Here is a 21,150-nt window from a genome sequence, read left to right as displayed (position 1 = left end):
GACCTCCACCTTCGCATGCAAAGAGGACAACTCTTCCTTGACCACCTGTTATGCTGCTCGTTAGTGGATCTCCAGGTGACGCAACTGCAGTTTGAAGAATGTTTAAACAATCACTCGGATATTAGAGCAAGAGAAAAAAATATTTTCAATTAATGTGTAGAACTGTATAAAGTAGGAGGGCCCTGCTTTCCAAGAGAAATGTGGGAATTACTGCCATTTACGGTCATTGATACAGGTGGGTGCTCCACACTAGTAGTGGTTGAGGAGTGACCCCATCTTCAATGTGCCCTGAGGTGAAAGATGCTACACGAATCCAATCCATTATTACTGCCCCTGTAATAAGCTGGCAGTGATTATGGACCACATTAACCATTCATATTTAGAAGCAGCACAATGATCCTGAGATGTTCTATCTGAGAGTTAACATAATGAGACAATGAGATGAATAGCACTTGTATAATTGCACCATACTATTTTTATGTAAATAATTGGTGCATTTAGTCCAAACTGATGTTTGCTTGACCATCAATGCTTGACCATCATATGTATTATGAAATGAAGCCAAAAATAAACTTTAATGTAGGATAAGTTAAGTGCGGAGTTTTCAGCAGGCACTAACTTGCATTCAGCAGTATTCAGGGTATTCCCATACAGTGCAGTCGGTAAGTATTTGGACAGTGACACATCTTTTTGTTTTCGCTCTGTACTTTCACTTAGTGTATAAAGTGGATAAAGTACAGACTTTCAGCTTTATTTGAGGGTCTTTACATCCATTTTTGGTGAACTGTAGGAATTACAGCCCTTTTTATACATAGCAATTTGAAAAATGAACACAAACTGAAATCATATTGAATATTTTGTTGCAAATCATTTGCAATCAATGACTACCCATAGACATCACCAGATGTTGAATATCTTCCCTGGTGATGTTCTGCCCAGCCTGTTCTGCAGCCCTCTTCAGTTCCAGCTTGTTTTGGGGGCTATTTGTCTTCAGTGTGGTCTTCAGCAAGTGAAATGCATGCTCAGTTGGACTGAGGTCAGGAGATTGACATGGTCTGTCAAGAACATTCCACTTTGTGTGCATTACATCAAATGTACATTAAATGTTTTTTATTGTACATTTTTGCAAACTGTAACCTGGCCATTCTATTCTTTAGGCTTGCCAGGGGTTTGTGCCTTGTGGGGAATCCTCTGTTGTTATTCTGGCAGTCTTCTCTTGATGGTCGTCTTTGACACATCTACACCTACATCCTGGAGAGTGTTCTTGATCTGTTGAACAGTTACAAAAGGATTTTTCTGCACCATTTATTAATTCATCTGTCATCCACTACACTGGTCTTCCCTGTTCTACCAAGTCGTTTTCCATTGCCACTGAGCGCACCAGTGGCCTAATGATGGCCTGCTATACTGGCATGGACACTACGTTGGTCCTCATGTTGAGAGACCCCAATAACAGACTACAAATACAGATGGCTCTGCTAGAATCAACTCAAGACCTTTTGCTAGTGGTTTTATACATGAACGATGAAACGACACACCTGTCCAAGAAACATTTGAGCAGCCAATTTTGCAATTACTTTTGGTCCCATAAGATTGGGGGGACTATGTAAAAAAAACAATTCATACACTGTGCGCCCAACATGGATATAAAACCCCTCAAATTAAAGCTGTAAGTCTGCAATTTAGCCATTGTTTTATTCTAAATTCAGAGCCAAAACAACAAAAATGTGTCATTGTCCAAATACTTACGGACTGCACTGTATATATTCTATATATAGACAGAATGCTGCTGTGAACACTGCGACAAGACAAACTCAACAAAAAGGGTTAACTATCGTTCGCACCTTTCAGGAAAGCAAAAGGAGAACATTGAAAAAAATGTGAACAGAACCACTGCCACCACTAACATGGTAAATGGCAAATGGTTGGCATTTATATAGCACCTTTATCCAAAGCGCTGTACAATTGATGCGATTGGCTGCCATGCAAGGCGCCGACCAGCTCGTCAGGAGCATTTGGGGGTTAGGTGTCTTGCTCAGGGACACTTCGACACAGCCCGAGCGGGGGAGCTGCCAGACGACTGCTCTTACTGCCTGAGCCATGTCGCCCCTAACAATGAGACAGAACAAAAAGGAATCAGAAAGAGTGCTTGTGATGAACAAACAACCAAAAAAAGGCTCTCTCTTTCGGTCTGGGATAAGGCAGTCAGTTACAGCTGTCGCCCTGCCCGTGACACTCCCATTGTCCATGGTCCTGCAGCTCTCCCAGGTCACAGCAACGCCCGAGGTGCTGAATGCTCAGCCCACCAGATACAGGAGCAGAGAGAGGGAGGGCTGCTCCTATTGCCCTTCCTGGCTCCAGGACACCAGCATACACTCACTGAGCACTTTCTTAGGTATTTATTACACTTTTTTAAATTCTGCTGCCGTAGCCTATCCACTTAGAGGTTTTACGCATAGTGTGTTCAAAGATGTTCTTCTGCATACCACTGCTGTAAAACATAGTTATTTGCGTTACTGTCACCTTCCTGTCAGCTTCGACCAGTCTGGCCATTCTCCTCTGTCCTCTGTCGTTAACAAGCATTTTTGCATTTTTCCAAATTAAACATTTGAACTGAACTGAAGAGGGCAGTTGATATGCATAATCCCAAGAAGGAACTAAAATCCTTAACCTTGTCAAGCATTAAAGAAAAAGACTCAATGCTTGCCAGAGGTGGATGCACCAAGTACTAAATGTTTGATGGGTTCCACTGAAACATTTATGACGTTGTACAGTATTTTTGAGTATCACGTTGGCATTTTTGAGTTTCTCAATAACTACATTGTTTTTTAGTTTTTTTGTGCACTGCCTGTAAGGGCTGCAAATAATACTAGATCCTAGTGTATACTGAGCATTTTAATAAGTACACCTTTACTTATTACTTATAATTCAAATATCTAATCAGCCAATCATGTGGCAGCAACTCAGTGCATAAATGCATGCAGACATGGTCAACAGGTTCAGTTGTTGTTCAGACCAAACAGAATGGAGAAGAAATGTGATATAAGTGATATTAAGCTTGGAATGATTGTTAGTGCCAGACAGGATGGTCTCAGAAACCGACCTCCCGGGATTCTCATGCATAACAGTCTCTAGAGTTACAGGGAATGGTGGTGAAAATGCCTTGTAAATGAAAGTTCAGAGGAGAATGGCTAGACTGGTTCAAGCTGGCAGGAAGGCGACAGAATAGCCGAGCGTTACAACAGTGGCATGCAGCAGAGCATCTCAGAACACACAACATGTTGAACCCTGAAATGGATGGGCTACAGCAGCAGGAGATCACACCGCTTTCTGCTCCTGTCAGCTAAAAACTGGAAACTGAGGGCTACAGAGGGCACAGGCTCACCAAAGCCGGATAGCTGAAGATTGGAAAAATATCACCTGGCAAATGTCTATTTGTGCTGCGACATGGCGAGAGGAGGAGAGAGAATGAAGGAGAGAGGAGGCACATAAACCCTCAGTTATTTCACACTCACACTGTCCTGGGTCCTGACCGATGGACTTACCAATGTATAAAGTGAACAGGGCCAATATGCAGTATATGGTGGCCCAGTGCACATAAAATATTATATCTAATTGCATGTGGTTCCACACTGGTAATGTCAGTAGGCTACCACGCTAGTTAACTTCGCGGCTTTAGGATATTGAGGATCTGCTTCCCTGTTACAAGGTTGATGCATTTTATCTTTTTTCGGCTCCCGATAATCAAGGCTTTTGCCAAGTCGGTTCACAGTTACAGTAGTTCGGCTCATGTCTGTGCGTGAGGCAACAGTTGTCTTAGGTTCTGTAGGTCTCCCTACCTATGGGATGGAACAGCAACAGCGGCCAAAGAGGAGCAGTCCTTTCTTCCAAAAAAAAAATAAACAACGAAATAAGATGTTATTTGATAACATCCTATTTGCAAAACGCAAGGGTGCATCAGCAAAGAAAAGAAAAAGTTAATAACCACAAAGTTAAGTTAAACCACACACTGAACTGAAATTGGTCAGAAGCATTAGTTATGTGTGGCTTCAATGATAGTATGTTTTGTTAAGTTAAGTTCCATTACAGCAGGTCCAAATATACTAGCAGTACAACCAAGTTTTTAAAATTATTTATTTGACATAACATCTGTACTGTAAAAATATGATTCTAAATTATTGAAGAATTCCTGTACACTCATAAACACCTGAGGCATCTCCTTGACCACCCTGCAGTGCGCAAAACAAGTGACAAAAAAAATTCACACAAAGAAATCCACTACGTGCTCATTTGAAGAGAATTACACATATCTGTATTGTTCTTCCAGTGCTATAAAGAAAGGCCACAGCCTTCATTCCTTCCCAAAACCTATTTCAGTTCAAAATAGTAATATGGTGAGATGCACTTGATTTCTGCTGGTTTTCTTCTAAGCAGCATTCCCCAACATTCACGCCAAAGCATCACCTTTGCATGTTTTATTTATCCCTCCTAATGTGGGTGAAATGTATTTATTTTGGCCAATTTGTGATCAGTGAGCCGCCAGAGTCTTTGCCAACAATACACATAAAGCATACATGGAATAAAAGTTCTTGAATAGTTCTTGTAGTTAAAAAATACTCCATTCAAGGCATTTGATTTACTTCACAGGAGAAACGTCTATCATGAGGTTTTGCCATTTGTCAATTCCACCTCTTTCCAAACTAAACAAATCCCACTGACCCAAGATAGATTCGCTCAGAACTTTCATGATCGCCTTTTTGTGATGGTAAACATCAGGTAGGATCGTGGGTCTTTGGGGAAAGCACAATAGAATCCCTTTAAGGCCAAACACAGGCACCAAAGGAACAGTGCTTGATGAGGAGTCTAAAGAGAGAAACCCCACCATGAGACAATCTGCACAATGCCTGTTTGAGTAATCCCATTAGGCCAGGGGCAGTTTAACCACGTCTGATAAAATAAGGTGAAGTGTTACACGTCAACACAGCTTATTTAAAAGAACAAAGCCAAATGGATTTTTGAGAGTGCGCTCAAGTCTTTGAGAGAGCAGTCTAGACATAGCAATGGATTGTTTTTAACTAGCCAGGCGTTGCTCAGACAGAAAAGAAGCAAAGAGATTCACTTCTTTTTTTAACACAGAGCAGAAACCAACAAATTAGTGCAAATTAATTTATAAAAATTCTCTGATGGGATGACGATCGCCGCGAAGGCTACAGCTGATGGCTGATGTTCTGCGCATGCCTAAGCGGAAATGACTCTCCATACTAGGAGGTGGCGATAGTCTGTATTCGCAATTCAAAGACCTAAGATTGTGGGAAGATAAATAAAGGAACTAGCAGTTTCCCGTCATTTCAGAGATTTTCTACGTCATCCAGTTGCTTTTACAATTCAGGAATCAAGAGTGGCAGTACTCAAAATGCAACTGGCCTCCCCGATAATATGTAGCAAGTCTTTTGTTCATCTTTCTTTTAATACAATTGGTATGCCAAACCTTGAACTGTATTTGAATTCGTAAAAGGATACTACACACGATTTCTTTCCTCGCTTCACTCCTACACTACCGGTCAAAAGTTTTCGAACACCCCAATTTTTCCAGTTTTTTATTGAAATTCAAGCCATTCAAGTCCAATGAATAGCTTGAAATGGTACAAAGGTAAGTAGTGAACTGCTAGAGGTTAAAAGGTAAGGTTACCCAAAACTGAAAAATAATATACATTTCAGAATTATACAAAAAGGCCTTTTTCAGGGAACAAGAAATGGGTTAACAACTTAAAGCTGTTCTGCAGCAATGGAGGTTGATCAAGCCTTGAAAGTTGGTGCTACCAATTCCTACAGGTGTTCCAACTTTTCTTGATTACTTACAACCCCCTCTGTCTGCATAAAAGTAGTGTTGGAACACACTATGGTACCATACCCTTGTGAGCATCATTTGAACAGTATTGTACTGCAGAAAGTAGTGTTACTATAAAAATGGCGAGAAAAAGGCAATTAGCAATGGAAGAGAGACAGACCATCATGACACTTAAAAATGTAGGGCTTTCCTACAGAGAAATTGCGAAGAAAGTCAAGGTGTCAGTGAGTACAGTTTCCTTCACCATCAAAAGGCACTCAGAAACTGGGAGAAACTCTGACAGGAAGAGGTCTGGCAGACCCAAAGCCACAACAGAATCAGAAGACAAGTTTCTGAGAGTCAACAGCTTGCGTGATAGGCGGCTCACAGGACAACAGCTTCAAGCACAGCTTAATAGTGGTCGTAGTAAGCAAGTCTCAGTTTCAATTGTGAAGAGAAGACTTCGACTTGCAGGTTTGAACGGTCGAGTTGCAGCAAGAAAGCCATTGCTAAGACGTCAGAATAAGAAGAAGAGGCTTGCCTGGGCCATGAAACACCGCCAATGGACTACTGAAGACTGGAAGAAGGTGTTATGGACTGACGAATCAAAGTTTGAAATCTTTGGTTCATCACGCAGGATTTTTGTACACTGTCGAGTAGGCGAACGGATGGTTCCTCAGTGTGTGACATGAACTGTCAAACATGGAGGAGGAAGCGTGATGGTCTGGGGCTGTTTTTCTCGATCCAGGGTCGGTGACTTGTACAGAGTGAGAGGCACCCTGAACCAAAACGGCTACCACAGCATTCTGCAGCGCCATGCAGTACCCTCTGGTATGCGCCTAGTTGGTCAGGGGTTCATCCTACAGCAAGATAATGACCCAAAACATACGTCCAAGCTATGCCAGAACTACCTCAGGAAAAAAGAACAAGATGGAAAGCTTGAAAACATGGAGTGGCCAGCACAGTCTCCAGACTTAAACCCCATCGAGCTGGTTTGGGATGAACTGGACAGAAGAGTGAAAGCAAAGCAACCTACAAGTGCCACACATTTATGGGAACTTCTGCAACAGAGTTGGGAAGAACTTTCTGCAGAATATTTGATTTCCATTGTAGAAAGAATGCCACGAGTGTGTTCAGCTGTTATATCTGCCAAAGGTGGCTACTTTGATGAGTCAAAAGTTTAGAATACATTTTGGTTTATAAATTGATTCCATGATTTATTTTTTAACCTCAATTGTTTATTTGTTCTATGCTTTCATTTCAGAATACAATGAGACATTAAACTGCATAATTTTCAATAACAAACTGGAAAAATTGGGGTGTTCTAAAACTTTTGACCGGTAGTGTATGTCCACGCCTGCCCGCGTAAACCCCCACCGAGTTGATTCTGGGCGTTGCAGACTACCATGTGATAGCAATGAGCTAAGAAAACCATTACTTGTGTTTGTATTTAGTTAAATGTTCATGGTGATGCTACCCACTGCTGCTAACACCAGTGGATCTCAATCTGCTGTAACCTGCCTGGAAGGAAGCAATTCTATAACATAAGCACTCATACTCACATACGCATCAATTCACTATCGCTGTTCTTTTTTAGCAGACATCTCAAATCCCTGGAGATCAGCAGTTTCTGATCTGTCTGCCAGCAACAATCATTCCAGGGTCAAAGTCACTAAAAATCACATTTCTTGCCCATGACCCGTATCTACATGATTGTATGCATTGCTTTGAAGCCACACAATTGGCTGATTAGAATATTACACCGACTTACTCATGTGATTAAGTAAAAATTTTCCTAAAAAAGAGCTTGGTTAGTGCATATTATATAATATAAAATCCAGCATACTATGCCTTTTAGCATGCACCCTCTCTAGAGTCTTAGGCAGTACATTATTGATGATTGAAAAAAAGGATTCTGAGGAATTTATTGAACCTTCCCTTGTACCTTGAGGATTGCTTTGTTTGGACCAAGTGCGACTGTGAAAGACCTTGGTGTTACCATTAACCCTGGTCTCACTTTTGATGTTCATCTCCAGGATGGCTTTCTTTTATTAGCAGAATATTGCTGCAATCAGTTTTATCATTACAGAATGCAGAAAAATTGATGTATGCCTTTTTCATGTCTACTAATCAACTGCCTTGACTCATGGAACACACTTTCAAATCCTTTTCGAGTGAGATCATTTTTCTTCAGTATAGGGGCTAAGAGATCGAGGGGTCTAAAAACCTGTCTGAAAATAAATAGCTTTGTGTCTGGACTGCATTTTCTTTTATTATTATTGTACATTTCTATGATAGTTTGATATCTTAAGATTAAAACATTTATATCACACTGGAAATCAAAAGCATTGAGGCACACTGTGAAACACAAGCCTAAACATTTAATCATTAACTCTTGCACATTTTTCTGTACTCTGAAGTGTGTAAGCATTTGTTACATGGGGATGGAATGACATTTTACAAAATGTCAAATTTATGATCACTCCAAGGGAAATTTAACATTCATCTAGCACATATCAGCATGTAGTACAGTATATCCGAATGAGTACTGTACATGCCCTAAGGGACAAGTACTGTATAGCCATGTATGCACATTAGATAGAAGTATACCCCACACGATGAACAATAACATTTCAAAAACATAATATTCCACCTTCATAAAAATGTTCTAGTTTCTAGGTAAACAGAAGCCTCAAACACATTACATGACTGCACCACCTATGACTTACACAACAGTATGTGAATTGCTGGCAATACAGCAATCCTATTGAAAAGCACTCACTGTGAGTGGTATGAATTCTAATAAAGCAGCCAGTATGTTTTCCAACACTGCCCAGGGTACGCCTTCAGTGCCCCATAGACTTTCTAACAGCTGCCTACAATACAGAGGCCCCAATACAATGCCTAGCATCATTAGAATATATAACAATATCAGAAATACGACACAATCCAAATAATTTACTGCAAATGTTGCAAGCAAGAATAGGTACGCCTTTGCCATGTTCCCAGAGGTCATGTTTCCACTAATTCTGACGCACTCCACAAATTCACGTGAGCATGGTGAGATGGTTGTTTTCACCATGCGTAAATATTGGCAAAATTAGTAAAAACTTCCAAAAGCCAGAGAAAAATTTGGAAAGTGACTGCATATAGATAGGGAAGTCAAACTGGCTTTGCCGATTTTTCAGCAAACAGAATATGACATATATCATTCATGCATAATGTCATAAAGGCTGCAATATAATCAAATAGCAACACCTACATTGCTAGCCAGAAAATAACATTTGTTCGCATTAATATTATTTTAAAAATTTGCCTGTCATCTTCCTTGTAATAAAAACATGGAAACACATCAACATCTGCATGATTTTCAGGATGGGGTTATATTCTTCAACAACACAAATCAATATTTAATGGTATCAGTAGAGTAAAATGAATATACGGTATGCATTTGCGCATACATATTGTTACGAAATGTGAAATTTCATTAAATATATGAACTCCCAAAACACCTTCTGTGGCCCCATGGCTTCAGAATTCCAATGCAGTAAATTCATAACAAGAGAATCAATAAGGCACATAGTGCCCTTTTCACCGTAATTTAAAAAAAAACACCAATTTGCTCAACTGAAATATTTTATACTATACTGTAGACAAGATCTTGGTGAAGATCAGCAGGATAATAATCTTCTTGTTCATACTTGACCCAGCCACCCGAAAACATTACATTACATTAATGGCATTTGAATTTCCAGAGCGACGTATAGTTTATTAGACTAAGCAGGAGACATTGGAGCAATGCAGGGTTAAGGGCCTTGCTCAAGGACCCAGCGGCTATACGGATCTTATTGTGGCTACACCGGGGATCAAACCACCGACCTTGCGTGTCCCAGTCATGTACCTTAACCACTACGCTACAGGCCGCCATACCATACATGACATAGCCTGGAAACTAGCACTGGTAGCAGGGGTATTCTAGCAGTTGTTGGACTCGAAAGGAGCATATCTCCTTTTCGTGGTAATAATAATTTTTTTAAAAACAGTGATTGTAAATCTAAAACGATGTATGCCACACTGTTGACAAGTTTGTCATGTAACAATACCTTTGTTCAAACTAAGTTTACCTTTCATAGAGGGCCTCTTTGCAATAAATAAAGCTTAACATATTTTTATTATTAAAATTCATTCTTTTTATTTAAATGAATATCTAAATGTATCTTCACAATTATTTTTTGTCTCATAATGAAATGTACATTAATGCCTTCAATGCGGTTAGATTTATATAATGGCCCCATTCTCTTCACTGCTGCATCAAGTGCGGACACTCACGCTCTCACAGTCAAATTAGCTTTCAAATTCAAATTACTGGTTTCTAAAGAAAAAAGTAACATGGCTGAACTGCCAGTGCACTATAGTTTAATATATTTTATTTTTATACAGTTCCTTCTTACATGACCTTTTAAAGTGAGCCCAGAAGTAGATTCAGTTTTATATCTGACTGAAACACCCATTGTGTTTACACTGCGGGGTGAACATTCGACATCCCTACTCATAGTTTGTTTAGTGGATCGCTGAATGTCTGAGCAATCTCAGTATGCAGTTATTATGGCCACTAGGGGGCTTGCATTAAGGGGTTCATGTTAATTGCAGATTTGATATCGGTTATACTGCAAGTGTTGAGTTTTTTATTGCCAGTCTTCAGATCGATAGCTAATATCACTCCCAATTGAATTCATATTTACTGTATGGCATTATTTTCTGTTGTCAGAAATGTAGGACCCATAAACAAATGGTCTTATTAGCCACTGACCCATTTATATCAAAGGCCCAGGAGAAAGATCAATAAAGCACAGACATGGTATTTCTGCCTAAATTATCATTATGATGAAAGGAGAGATACTTTTTGTTCTGCTCTGGCTTCACACAAAGGACAAGGGAAAATAAGACGCAGTATCAGTGTTCACTCGAAATTACAATGGCATACAGTATCCATGCTGTCAGAATGTGTGTTTCAGAAAAGCACACCAATGCATCAATAACATTAACCTTTCAAAAGAATGCTAATGCCTATTGCTGTACTGTAGTACCACATAAGCCAGAGTTCTTTAGGGAAGAATACTTACATTCTAGAGGCCTTCTCAGATCATAATTTGTGTGAAATGTGCAAACAACAGGTGAATGAATTTACATTTTACCATATTTTAATGAAATACTGCCATCTAGTGTGAGATGAAAGTAATGTTGTAATACACAAAGGAAGCATGTATTCTTTAATAGGAAAGAAAAAAAACTATAGTTAGAAATTGCACCAGAGGACCGGATGGTAAGAAAGACATTTCTGTAACGTAGATCTGATGTTGTAAGTTCAACTTAAGTCAAGTCAAGTCTTGACAAGTCTCGACCCCTGTTAAAGTCCTGTTAAATTGATGGACATGCATTTGCTTACATACATAAGTCTCAAGAGAAGCCTATGCGAATATTCAACCAATTTTATTTCTGATTAATTAATTTCTTGGAATAGCAAATCATATTCCTAAATATGCTGCATCATGGCATTCTCTCCTTCAGCAAATTTTGTATTTTTCACTCTGCAGTTTGCCAGCCAAGTTCTCCAGTTACAGAGCTGGAGAATAAATACTCATGCATAGCAGATGCAGGAAAAACATGATGGAATGAGGAAAATCCTGGAGACCTTTCCTATGCGGCAATAAGTACAAGTATCCTGGCACCCAGAGCATGGGACATAGCCTAGTGGTTAAGGTTCAATCCCCAGTGTAGCCATGATAAGATCCACATAGTTGTTGGGCCCTTGAGCAATGCCCTTAACCTCACCTTGCTCCAGGGGGATTGTCCCCTGCTTACTCTAATTAACTGTAAGTCGCTATGGATAAAAGTGACAGCTAAATAACATGCCATGTAATGTAACTATGCTCCTGTTCATCCTTTGAAGATAAGGAAGGTAAAATATGAGAGAGGCTCTAGGTCACCCTCCCACTGGGCATCAATCAAAAATATTTTACTTGAAGGTAACGTCACGTTGAATATTTATTCCGTTAAATCTCACCCGAGTCAGCAGATTGGGACTTCTCCAGGAGGAACTCACGGATCCTCTCTATCCATAGATACAGGATGCTTTCACCAGTGTTCTGTCTGGTGGGAAGAGGAAAGGAGAGCACTCTTAGCCAGTCTGCTGAATTGAATCAATAATCGTAGTACCGAGGAGTAAACTTGTATCAATGCCAGACCTGGATCAAATACGTAAATGTTTAGGATTTAAATACTTTTCTGTGCTCAGTTAATCCTGCCTGGTGCAACTGAGCAAACCAAGAGGGCCAGAAGGTGTGGTTTGCCCTTTTTGTGAGTATTTCATTGGTTCCAATACACCAGACAAGCTCAGCAAAGTGTAGAAGAGTATTTGAATCCAAAACAATTACAAATTTGACCCTGGTCTGATCAATGCAGTGGAATAAAACAGCATACACTATAAGGAGACCTCATCAAATGGCCAAATGTAGAATGTTCATGATTAAAACTTTTTATGCACTTTCAGCCACCTCCTGCTATGTACTATATCTGTAAATAAACAGATGTCACCACAGCTCAGTTATTTGTTAGAAATTCATCCCCAGAGCACACAGATTGCCAAAATAGTACGACATTTCATGAGAATAGACATGGCTGTTTAATCTGTATCAACATGGCCATCACTACAGAATATCTGATGAGCCAGAGTGCCCTCCATAACGTTTGGGACAAAGACCCATTATGTCTGCAATTTTAGATTTAGAATCACACAATTAACATGCGGTTAAAGTGCACATTCTCAGATTTTATTCATTTTAATAAATAAAAAAATTATTTCTATACATTTTGTAGAAATTACAGTGGTGTTTATACATAGTCCCCCATAAAGTTTGGGACACATGGCTTTGCAGGTGTTTGTAATTGCTCTGGTGTGTTTAATTTCCTCCTTAAAAAAGAGCTCTCAGTGCCTAGTTTTTCGATCACCTTTGGAAACACACAAAATTAGTGTGTGCTAGGCATTTTCAGGTCTAGTTATCAGCTATTACCATTAACATGAATAATGATTTATTGTTTGCGGTAGATTCAACTCCAAAATCAAATCCTTAATCTAATGGGGTTTTTTTGTTCAATGCGTTTAAATATCTGAAGAAACCTATAATGATAAATAATAAGTTAAAGGTTATTACAGAGGCTTTCCGCATTTTTTTATGCTTTTAATGTCACAGTTTAACCTTGCCCTGCGCAAGTAAGTGTAAATGTAGTTTGGGTATGTAGATTTGTAACATTTGTAACAGCTGACTGGGCAGAACAAATAAAAATGCTAATGGTAACCCTGCATACCCACATCATAACAATGTGCTTATACCATAGTCAGGGCCTAAAGATGAACTACAGAATGCATGTTACAATATGTTAACTTGTAAAGCCATTTTCACAAGAACAGACAAAAGCATAGCTAGGCACATAATACAACTGCATGACTTACTATGTTAGATGATAAACTTACACATATATCTCCTCAAGGCTGTTGGATAGCTCTGTTCTCCCTGATCCTCTTAGCCATGCAGCACTGGAGGGGGAGAAAATGCAATTGTATATAAAAAAAAAAATTGAAAGCAATGATTGTAAGCAATGTGTGCTTTGATATATATGACAACCTTGCTTTATTCTGCCCTATAGTCCATCACTGAATTACATTCACACACATGCTCGTCTAACCTTTCTCCCATAGACAATGGTATAATGGATGCATACATGTTGTGCATAATGGAATGCCCACACAATTCACCTGATATGAGCCAAAAAGGACAATTTGGAGGTGGTGCCAAACATGCTATTTAGTATCTTCGCCACAAACACAGAGTTGCAAGTCGCAGTCTTTGTTAAGTGGAAGGAATTGAACACACCAATCAAACAGAAGTCAGGGTGGTCAATAGCACAGATTAGATGAAATGGAAAGAAAAAAATGACTACTCGTCAAAAAGGAGGCAGTCATTGTTTAATGGCCTTTCATGTGATGGCAGTTTAATTTAGTGATGTTTTATAAGCACCCTTACAGTGTGCATATCAGCTTTGAAGCGAACAAAGGAATAGTGTTGAGAGAGCCTTTGTGAGCCTTATCATGATTGACTTGTACGAAGCAATCAAAACATTTCACTCCCCAGCAACACATAGTTTTTCCTCCTGCTTGTGCTTTCTTTTGTAAACTTCCAAGTGAGATGAACAAGACTTCACAGTTATGACCAGTTTTATGGTCTAAAAAACCACACAATGTATCCTTCAAGCCAAGACTTTAATGAAGTTACAAGATCACATCAATGTAATACACAAAACCAGATGAAAGAGTATCAACATTAAATAATTAAGAAACAACATGATGAAAACATATGGCAAAACATTTTTAGAAGTTGTACCTAATACATCTGTGTACATCAAAATAAAATAATTATAAAGTACAGTCAAAAAATAATATGCCCCATCATTCACATTTATCCTGTCTTTCATCTGAAATTATTAACATCACAATCAATGTTTCCTGAGCCAAGCTCCTAGGAACACTTATCAGCTAAAGTTACGTTTCTTGTCCAAGAGAGCTGATGAAGGACAGGACTAAAGTCCAATACATGTCTACATTACATACGCGGAATACAAGTCTTGCATACAAACACATGTATTACAAGGCAATAAAATATAATGACAAATACTGTACTTACTTAAGTTGGTAAATGGGCGGCGCCTCACTTGGGTAATCGTGGGGAAGAATAACCTGTTTCAAAGAGGCACAATTAGTAAACATGAAACAAACTTCCCGGTCGATTTAAGATCCACATTACCTGCAAACATGTGGTCCATTTTGGGGGCTCCGAATCATCTGAGATCTTAATACAGAATATTCTCGATGCTTCGTCAATAACGCACCAGTCGTCCCCATATATAGAAGAAAGCGCTTCAATCTCATCGATCTGGAAAAGGTAGGACAGAGATGTTTAATGTAGCCCATATATAATCCACATTTCCAAATACTTACTGATTGCAGGGTAACATGCTTTCATTCGGCTAAACAATTTAATAACCTATGTATTGCTACACTCCATGAAGAAACTCACAAAAAAGTTTCAAAACTAAATATACAGTACAACACATAAATAGCCATCGGTTTTCACTGACCGACCTCAACGATACGTATACCTGAGCCTGGATATCTCCCACATTCTCTGTAGTGGTAGCCATTCATTACTGGCTACAGCTAAAGTCCAAAGTTTAAAAAGTAAATATTTTTAGAAGTAAGGTAGCAACACGTTTTCTAGCAATTGCTCAGGCGATCCAACCAAGAGAGTATTGCATTGCATGCTGCTTGATCTGACATCAAATCTGGAGATCGCTTTTTATTAATTTGCTTCTCTGTACGAAGAATGGAAAATCCAGAAAACAAGTTGTTCCACGTCTAAATTCGTTTAAGAGCGCACGCATTCGCATGACAGCGAGCGCACACTTGCGCGTGAACGGTATGTTTTTACTTCCGGAGCAAATTGACAATTTAAGCCACCAGAAACCTTTAATACGATTATGTAGATTTTTCAGTTTATTCTCAGGTTTAGGCAGATCGTTGCTCGAAATATGACAGCTTTAATTTCGCCGGTTATAGTTAACTCAACGACGTTAGTGCCTGAGTTAATAAAAACACTTTACAATTGATATGACTGAAAAGATGCAATAGCTGCTGGCTGTAGCCTACGGTGGAGCTTATATCTAGATAACACTTTATAGCCTACGACAAATAAGCTTCGGTATTTGCACATTTGATGGAAAACCGAAAACAAACTTGTATTTCCGAAACAAAAATGTATGCTAATTGCTGAAGCTTTGCTTGTGTATCTATATGCAGGGCTTCTGCGCGTGCTCGGTAACAGCTGATTTTCACAAAACTCACACACAACATCAACTGACTCAGCTGGGGCGTGTGTGTTTGGGGTGGCGCAATCAGTGGCGAGCAATGTGTTCTCTATGGGGAACTAGCCAGTAGCGAAATGTGGTTTGGCCTAGCGTTAACATCCACGCAAAATAACTTTGCAACCTATTAGCAAGCAAACCACTCGCATGCGCGTCCATTTTTTATAAACAGGAAGAGTCAAAAGGCTTAGGGAATCACATGCTACAGCGCATAAGTTCAGGAAAGCCACTGTACTGACACTTTTTGCTGTACGTCATAACTTTCGATCACAAAACAGTTGTAAGTTTCACAGTTCCGAGTGATATTAGGCTGTGTTAAAAAAGCAAAAAGAGGACAACTCAAGCAATATCATTTTTTTTTTTTGTAGTGGTTGTAGTAAATATTTCAACAGATATGAGAAAATAGTAAGCGGTAAGTGCTACTGTTATTTGTTCACTCCTTTGCAAGTTGCTGTAGATAGCAATCACACCTTTTCTTAATGCTGCAGTGTTCTTTCGCACGAACTAAGTGTGTGTGTTATTGTCTTTAACAATTCTAAACGTTAAATATTGAGGCTGTATGCTAGAAGTTATTCGGCCAATGTTTGTGGATGCTTACTTCCACGCATATGTATAAAAGCAAATACTTTGTTTCAACTGCTACAGTATGTTACAATGTTTCCGATCGCGAGTTATTTCAGATTGCTGACAGCACTGGATATCTGAAAGAAACAATCCGTTGTTCGCTCTACAGTGTACACATAGCCTATGTCATGCCGTACCTGAATATACATTATGCTATATTGCTCTCTCAAAGCCGGCTTCGCTTTACATTTAAATGAATATGCGGAGATTCTATCAATAGGTTTATTAAGGCATGATGTTTCCCATACTCGCACGGCAGCTTTCCATTGGCAAAACTGTCAATGAGTTAATCTTCGTAGATTCGATTGCAAACTGTCTCGTTTGATTTCTAAAAATCAGGCCGTCAAGTACCTGTAGCTACTTGCAATTGAATGGATTGCATCTCCCAAATTGACTTTTAAACGACCTGTTTCGCGGGGTATGCTATGCTGTGTTTTTCTAAGCAAGGTTTTAAGAAAAGTTGTTTTGAAGCTGCTTCGTATGACAAAATCAGTGTTGAAAGAATTTGGTGATGATCAACATTTTGTTCTCTTACCTGTATAAAAACCCAGTAACTTGAACCCCTGCCTGTTACAGTGCATTGTAGGGTTAACTTTAACATTCGCGTGTGTGCAAATATGAAATAGCTACTGTATATGAAAGTTAATAAAAGTTTTGAAAGTTTGATTTTGGTTTCCTTTTAATGTGCCTCAGTACATTTATTGTATTTTCCATACAATATTACAATATATGTCAAAACATAGTCATGTGACACATTTTCCGTCAAGGAAATAAATAACAACACATACAGTAATGACTGGTCATTCAGCAATGCTCTTTATAAAACTGGTTTACATTTTCTAGGAACCTAGCAGATATCAGAGAAGTCACATGACAATGACATTCATCAACAAAACATTTATTTTTTTTAACCGAGTTCAGCAAGTCATTACAATTAATTGTGATGTAAATGGAATATTTTATCATCAAATTATAATATTAATATTTGATGAGTTTATTGCTTAGCTTTATTATTGGGCCAAATAAAAAGCTCTGTTCTAGATGACAGTAGCTTTGGCATAGTAACAACACTTTTAAAGCAACCTCTGCATGGAAACCAATTTATAATGATTTTGGAGCCCTCTGTTTTTGTTTATTTTACAGGTGCATGTAGTATCTTTAAAGCAGCTTAAATGTAGGCTTGCACTTCTGTACTGTGTTTACTGACACAGTGGTCACATGCTTTTCAAGTTGATTTGATGCTGTTGCAGTATTAAGGAAACCTCTTGCAAAGATTTTGGAGGGAAGCACATGACAAACGGTCATGTGATCAGCCTCTTGACACCTTGAAGCTTCATATACAGTAATCAAGAAACCAGCACACTCCGAAATGGCTTTTTAATCCCATATGAAGGATTTAGAGGCAAACTCAATGGTCTGCCTATGTTTTGACTTTTGTTTAGATTTTCCCTTGATCATTATATTCTAAATTGCCCTGCTTAATTACCTAGTTTAACGATTGTATTCATGCTTGTTAGTGAACGTTGTGTAATTTGTTTGTGGTTTGAATTAAACTTTTTTGTAATTATTTGGGCTGCTGCCTGTCTTGGCTAGGTCTTTCTTAAAAATGATATGGAGGATAATATATTTCATATTTTTGCCTAGTAATGTACAGTATGAAATACTATATGTATGAAATTCTTGGCTACTTCATTCTGGGTAAATGTTATTTTCTTGGTCATTCAGAAGTCCATTGCAAAACTGTATGACTGATATGCAGAATTGAATTGTGCTCTTTTGGAGTTTGATTGTGTTGGAGAAATTGCAATGCCTTCTTAAACTTTGTCTGCTGTGACGTTTGGGAATTCTTCACCACATCGAAGTTGCCCATCTTGCTACAAAGATGGGTGTGTTAAGTTCCCAGCGAAAGGTGTGTAGGGCTTATATAGACCTGCATATAAACAATAAAAACGGTGCCTTTTCCACTGTGTAAAAGGCGGAATACCCTCGGGCAATTGAATATAGCTCGAGGCTGATCATATTCACCGGGAATGACCTTCCTACCTCCAGGAATGTGAGACAGACCTGGATGCCTATATCCCTGGCATTTAATAACTATTTTTTTTATTTTTACATTATCATTAATTAAATGGCTGTCCATAACCTGTGGCCAAGTGCTCCATCTGGCATTTGATGCCTTCATTCTTCTCTTTCTATGGTTTTTTGTAAAAAAGAATGTGAAGTAATTTGAATTAATCTCCAAATATCCTGTACATTTGCTTGGAAAAATTCAAGACAATTTTGGCTTAGGCGTTCACGTGAATGACATAAATGGCATAACTGCTCTTTTTGAACCAGTAAGATTACCCCTGTTGTCTTTTCAGGGAGGAGATAATGGAGGGTGTTGACCCTGAAGAGCAAATTCTTCACCATGCCAGGAATGGAAATCTTGAGTGCATTCAGAAGCTGCTGGCCTCCAACATCCAGGAGGAAACCAGAATCAATATAAATTGCAAAGGTAACCACAAGTGCCCACGCAAGATGGCTGCAGTTGGACATGGGCTGTTGTGAGAAAAAGCATCTAGCAGTATGGTGCTGCTCCACGTGACCCCCCAATCCTCCAATTGAGTCCAAGCTCAATCACAAGAAAACGAAATCTCCCTCATAGTCCAAAAAAATCAATATCGTAACATTTTCTGTGTTATGTCAACTATACTGTAACAGAATTGTTATGACTTCAAAGGGGATAAAATGTATTCTGTAGCCTAAATGCACTTTTTCAGAGTTTTGTTTCGGTAAATGGGGACAAGTTACATCACATTCTAATATTGGATTGGATCAAAGCTGAATACACTCCGATACAGATCAAGTCCATCTTGTAGATCTGTTTGATCTATAGGCTCAAAATCTGTAATTAAGCCCCGCTGTTAGGTATCTACTTTATTGATCTTTGTCTTGTTTTATGAGTTTTACATTTTGCATTATTTTAATTCTAATTTCTCCTACATCCCAGGTAAGAGCAAATCTAATTTAGGATGGACACCCCTCCACCTGGCCTGTTACTTTGGACACAGAGATGTGGTGGAGGAGCTGCTGAAGGTAAATTTGAGAATCGTAAGAATCCTCACCACTGCCTGAAAGTACTGCTTCTCCATGTTCCATTCGCCTCTCTATGGTCATTGTGTTTGCAGGCAGGAGCTGATGTAAATTTGCCTAACAACGTGGGGGACACTCCTCTGCATAAAGCCGCCTTCACTGGGAGGAAGGTACGGTGTTGCACAGTGCCCTTTCCAGCTAACTCAGCGGCTGAGTATTTATATGTGAATTCTAGTCTTTCTCACAGACTGTATTTTCTGTAGACTGTGTGTATAGTGCATTATTCTATGGTGCACCCTGTCTCAGAACCTCATTAATAAATTAATTTTCACCAATAGTGCACCTGTGTTTATGGATTTGTGTGGTGTTCCAGGATGAGAATTGAGTATACCACAGGTGCGTTTGCAACTATGTTTGCAGCAAACCATTACTGCTGAACGATTTAAATGAACATTCCATTTAGTTAGCCACCAAAGCATTTTGAATACAAATGGATGTGGATTTAAGAATGCCAGCTAGCTGTTTGTTGCTAAGGTAAGAACAAATGTTACATTGATTAAAGTTTATTATAACAGCCAAATAATTGTCAACTTTTGTTCTCTCCGAGTCTTCCCCGTCAGCAGCCATTTATTTTCGCGGCGAACAACCTTTTCAAATAGTTAGCTTACGCTATCTAACGTTCGTGGCGAATAGAACAAACTGAATATGTTTCCGAATGCTAGCTAACGTTTACGATCTTGAACGCACCTCAGCCATTGAGGATAAGTGACCAATACTGGCATTAAATGTTAATTGTTTTGAAGTGTCTTCCTGCTTGCATATAAGCGGGCTATGCTGGTTAGCCATTTTGCTGAAAAGGTTCAGGTTTTTTGGGTATATGCAGTGTTCCGTATTCGCCATGCTACTCTGCTTTTTGATGCTGTTTGTTGCTGTTTTATCTCTTCAACTTTGTTTAAATTTATTTATTTTGTCCCCCATTTTCATTTTAGGAAGTTGTCATGTTACTGTTACAATATGGTGCCTGTGCTACTGTCATTAACGGGACAGCACAGATTCCCAAAGATGTTACTGAAGATGATGAAATAGAAATCATGTTAGAAGGTAAGGTACAAAAATAAATTTTCAGCAATTGGAATAGTATTGACACCATGTACTACCAGTCTGCTTTTTCACGTCATCAGTACATGACCCAAAATATCATTTTTATCTAGAATAAGTGTAAGATAAATGCAAGTTAATGTAAATGTAAGATAAATGCAAAAAATAAAAATAAAATTATTTTAATACATTTCAGATAGATAAACAAGATACAACTGCATTGCAGTGTGGTTTATGTACTATTTATATAATGGAGCAGAGAACCATAGCCTTCACCTGGATGTACCTTGGATAGTTGTGTATATGAGGATTATGCCTGTACCTAGCCATGGCTGTAAATGCTGTAAGCATGTAGTAGTGGTTCATTAAAGCTTTCATGTTTACATAATCCTGTTGGGAAAAGTAGCATTAGTCTACAATTTCACAACGTTTATCCAAAGAATGGTCACATGGCTGCATACCTGTGAGATATTCTGGACACCCCTAGCATGATGTTACATCAGACCTGCTGTTGTAATACTGTCTGTTGTGCAGTTATTTTGCTAACTCTC

The 21,150-nt window shown here is 38.9% G+C and overlaps 2 protein-coding genes across 7 annotated transcripts in view; one reads left to right on the top strand and one right to left on the bottom strand.

Moving 5' to 3' along the window:
* The window catches only part of impact (impact RWD domain protein), a 58,585-nt gene extending 42,834 nt beyond the window's left edge, over window positions 1-15,751 (bottom strand). Inside the window, exons 1-5 of one of the 2 annotated variants that reach the window (XM_061239939.1) lie at window positions 15,041-15,751; window positions 14,686-14,814; window positions 14,566-14,618; window positions 13,359-13,421; window positions 11,892-11,977 (exon numbers count right to left, since the gene is read on the bottom strand). In XM_061239939.1, coding sequence (XP_061095923.1) covers window positions 11,892-11,977; window positions 13,359-13,421; window positions 14,566-14,618; window positions 14,686-14,814; window positions 15,041-15,082 — 373 coding nt within the window. In that variant the 5' untranslated portion in view covers window positions 15,083-15,751. The remainder of the gene's footprint in view (window positions 1-11,891; window positions 11,978-13,358; window positions 13,422-14,565; window positions 14,619-14,685; window positions 14,815-15,040) is intronic. The other variant, XM_061239938.1, reaches the window with a different exon arrangement.
* Window positions 14,641-21,150, top strand: part of osbpl1a (oxysterol binding protein-like 1A) — a 45,999-nt gene continuing 39,489 nt past the window's right edge. For 2 of the 5 annotated variants that reach the window (XM_061239936.1, XM_061239933.1), the window contains exons 1-5: window positions 15,370-16,214; window positions 18,790-18,923; window positions 19,419-19,504; window positions 19,597-19,671; window positions 20,491-20,602. In XM_061239936.1, coding sequence (XP_061095920.1) covers window positions 18,800-18,923; window positions 19,419-19,504; window positions 19,597-19,671; window positions 20,491-20,602 — 397 coding nt within the window. In that variant the 5' untranslated portion in view covers window positions 15,370-16,214; window positions 18,790-18,799. Of the gene's footprint in view, window positions 14,824-15,369; window positions 16,215-18,789; window positions 18,924-19,418; window positions 19,505-19,596; window positions 19,672-19,858; window positions 20,036-20,490; window positions 20,603-21,150 lie in introns of those variants that run through there. The other 3 variants (XM_061239934.1, XM_061239935.1, XM_061239937.1) reach the window with 3 other exon arrangements.

This window comes from Conger conger, chromosome 4 (genome assembly GCF_963514075.1).
Source record: "Conger conger chromosome 4, fConCon1.1, whole genome shotgun sequence".
NCBI lineage: Eukaryota > Metazoa > Chordata > Actinopteri > Anguilliformes > Congridae > Conger > Conger conger.
This window is presented reverse-complemented; position numbering and strand designations above follow the sequence as displayed.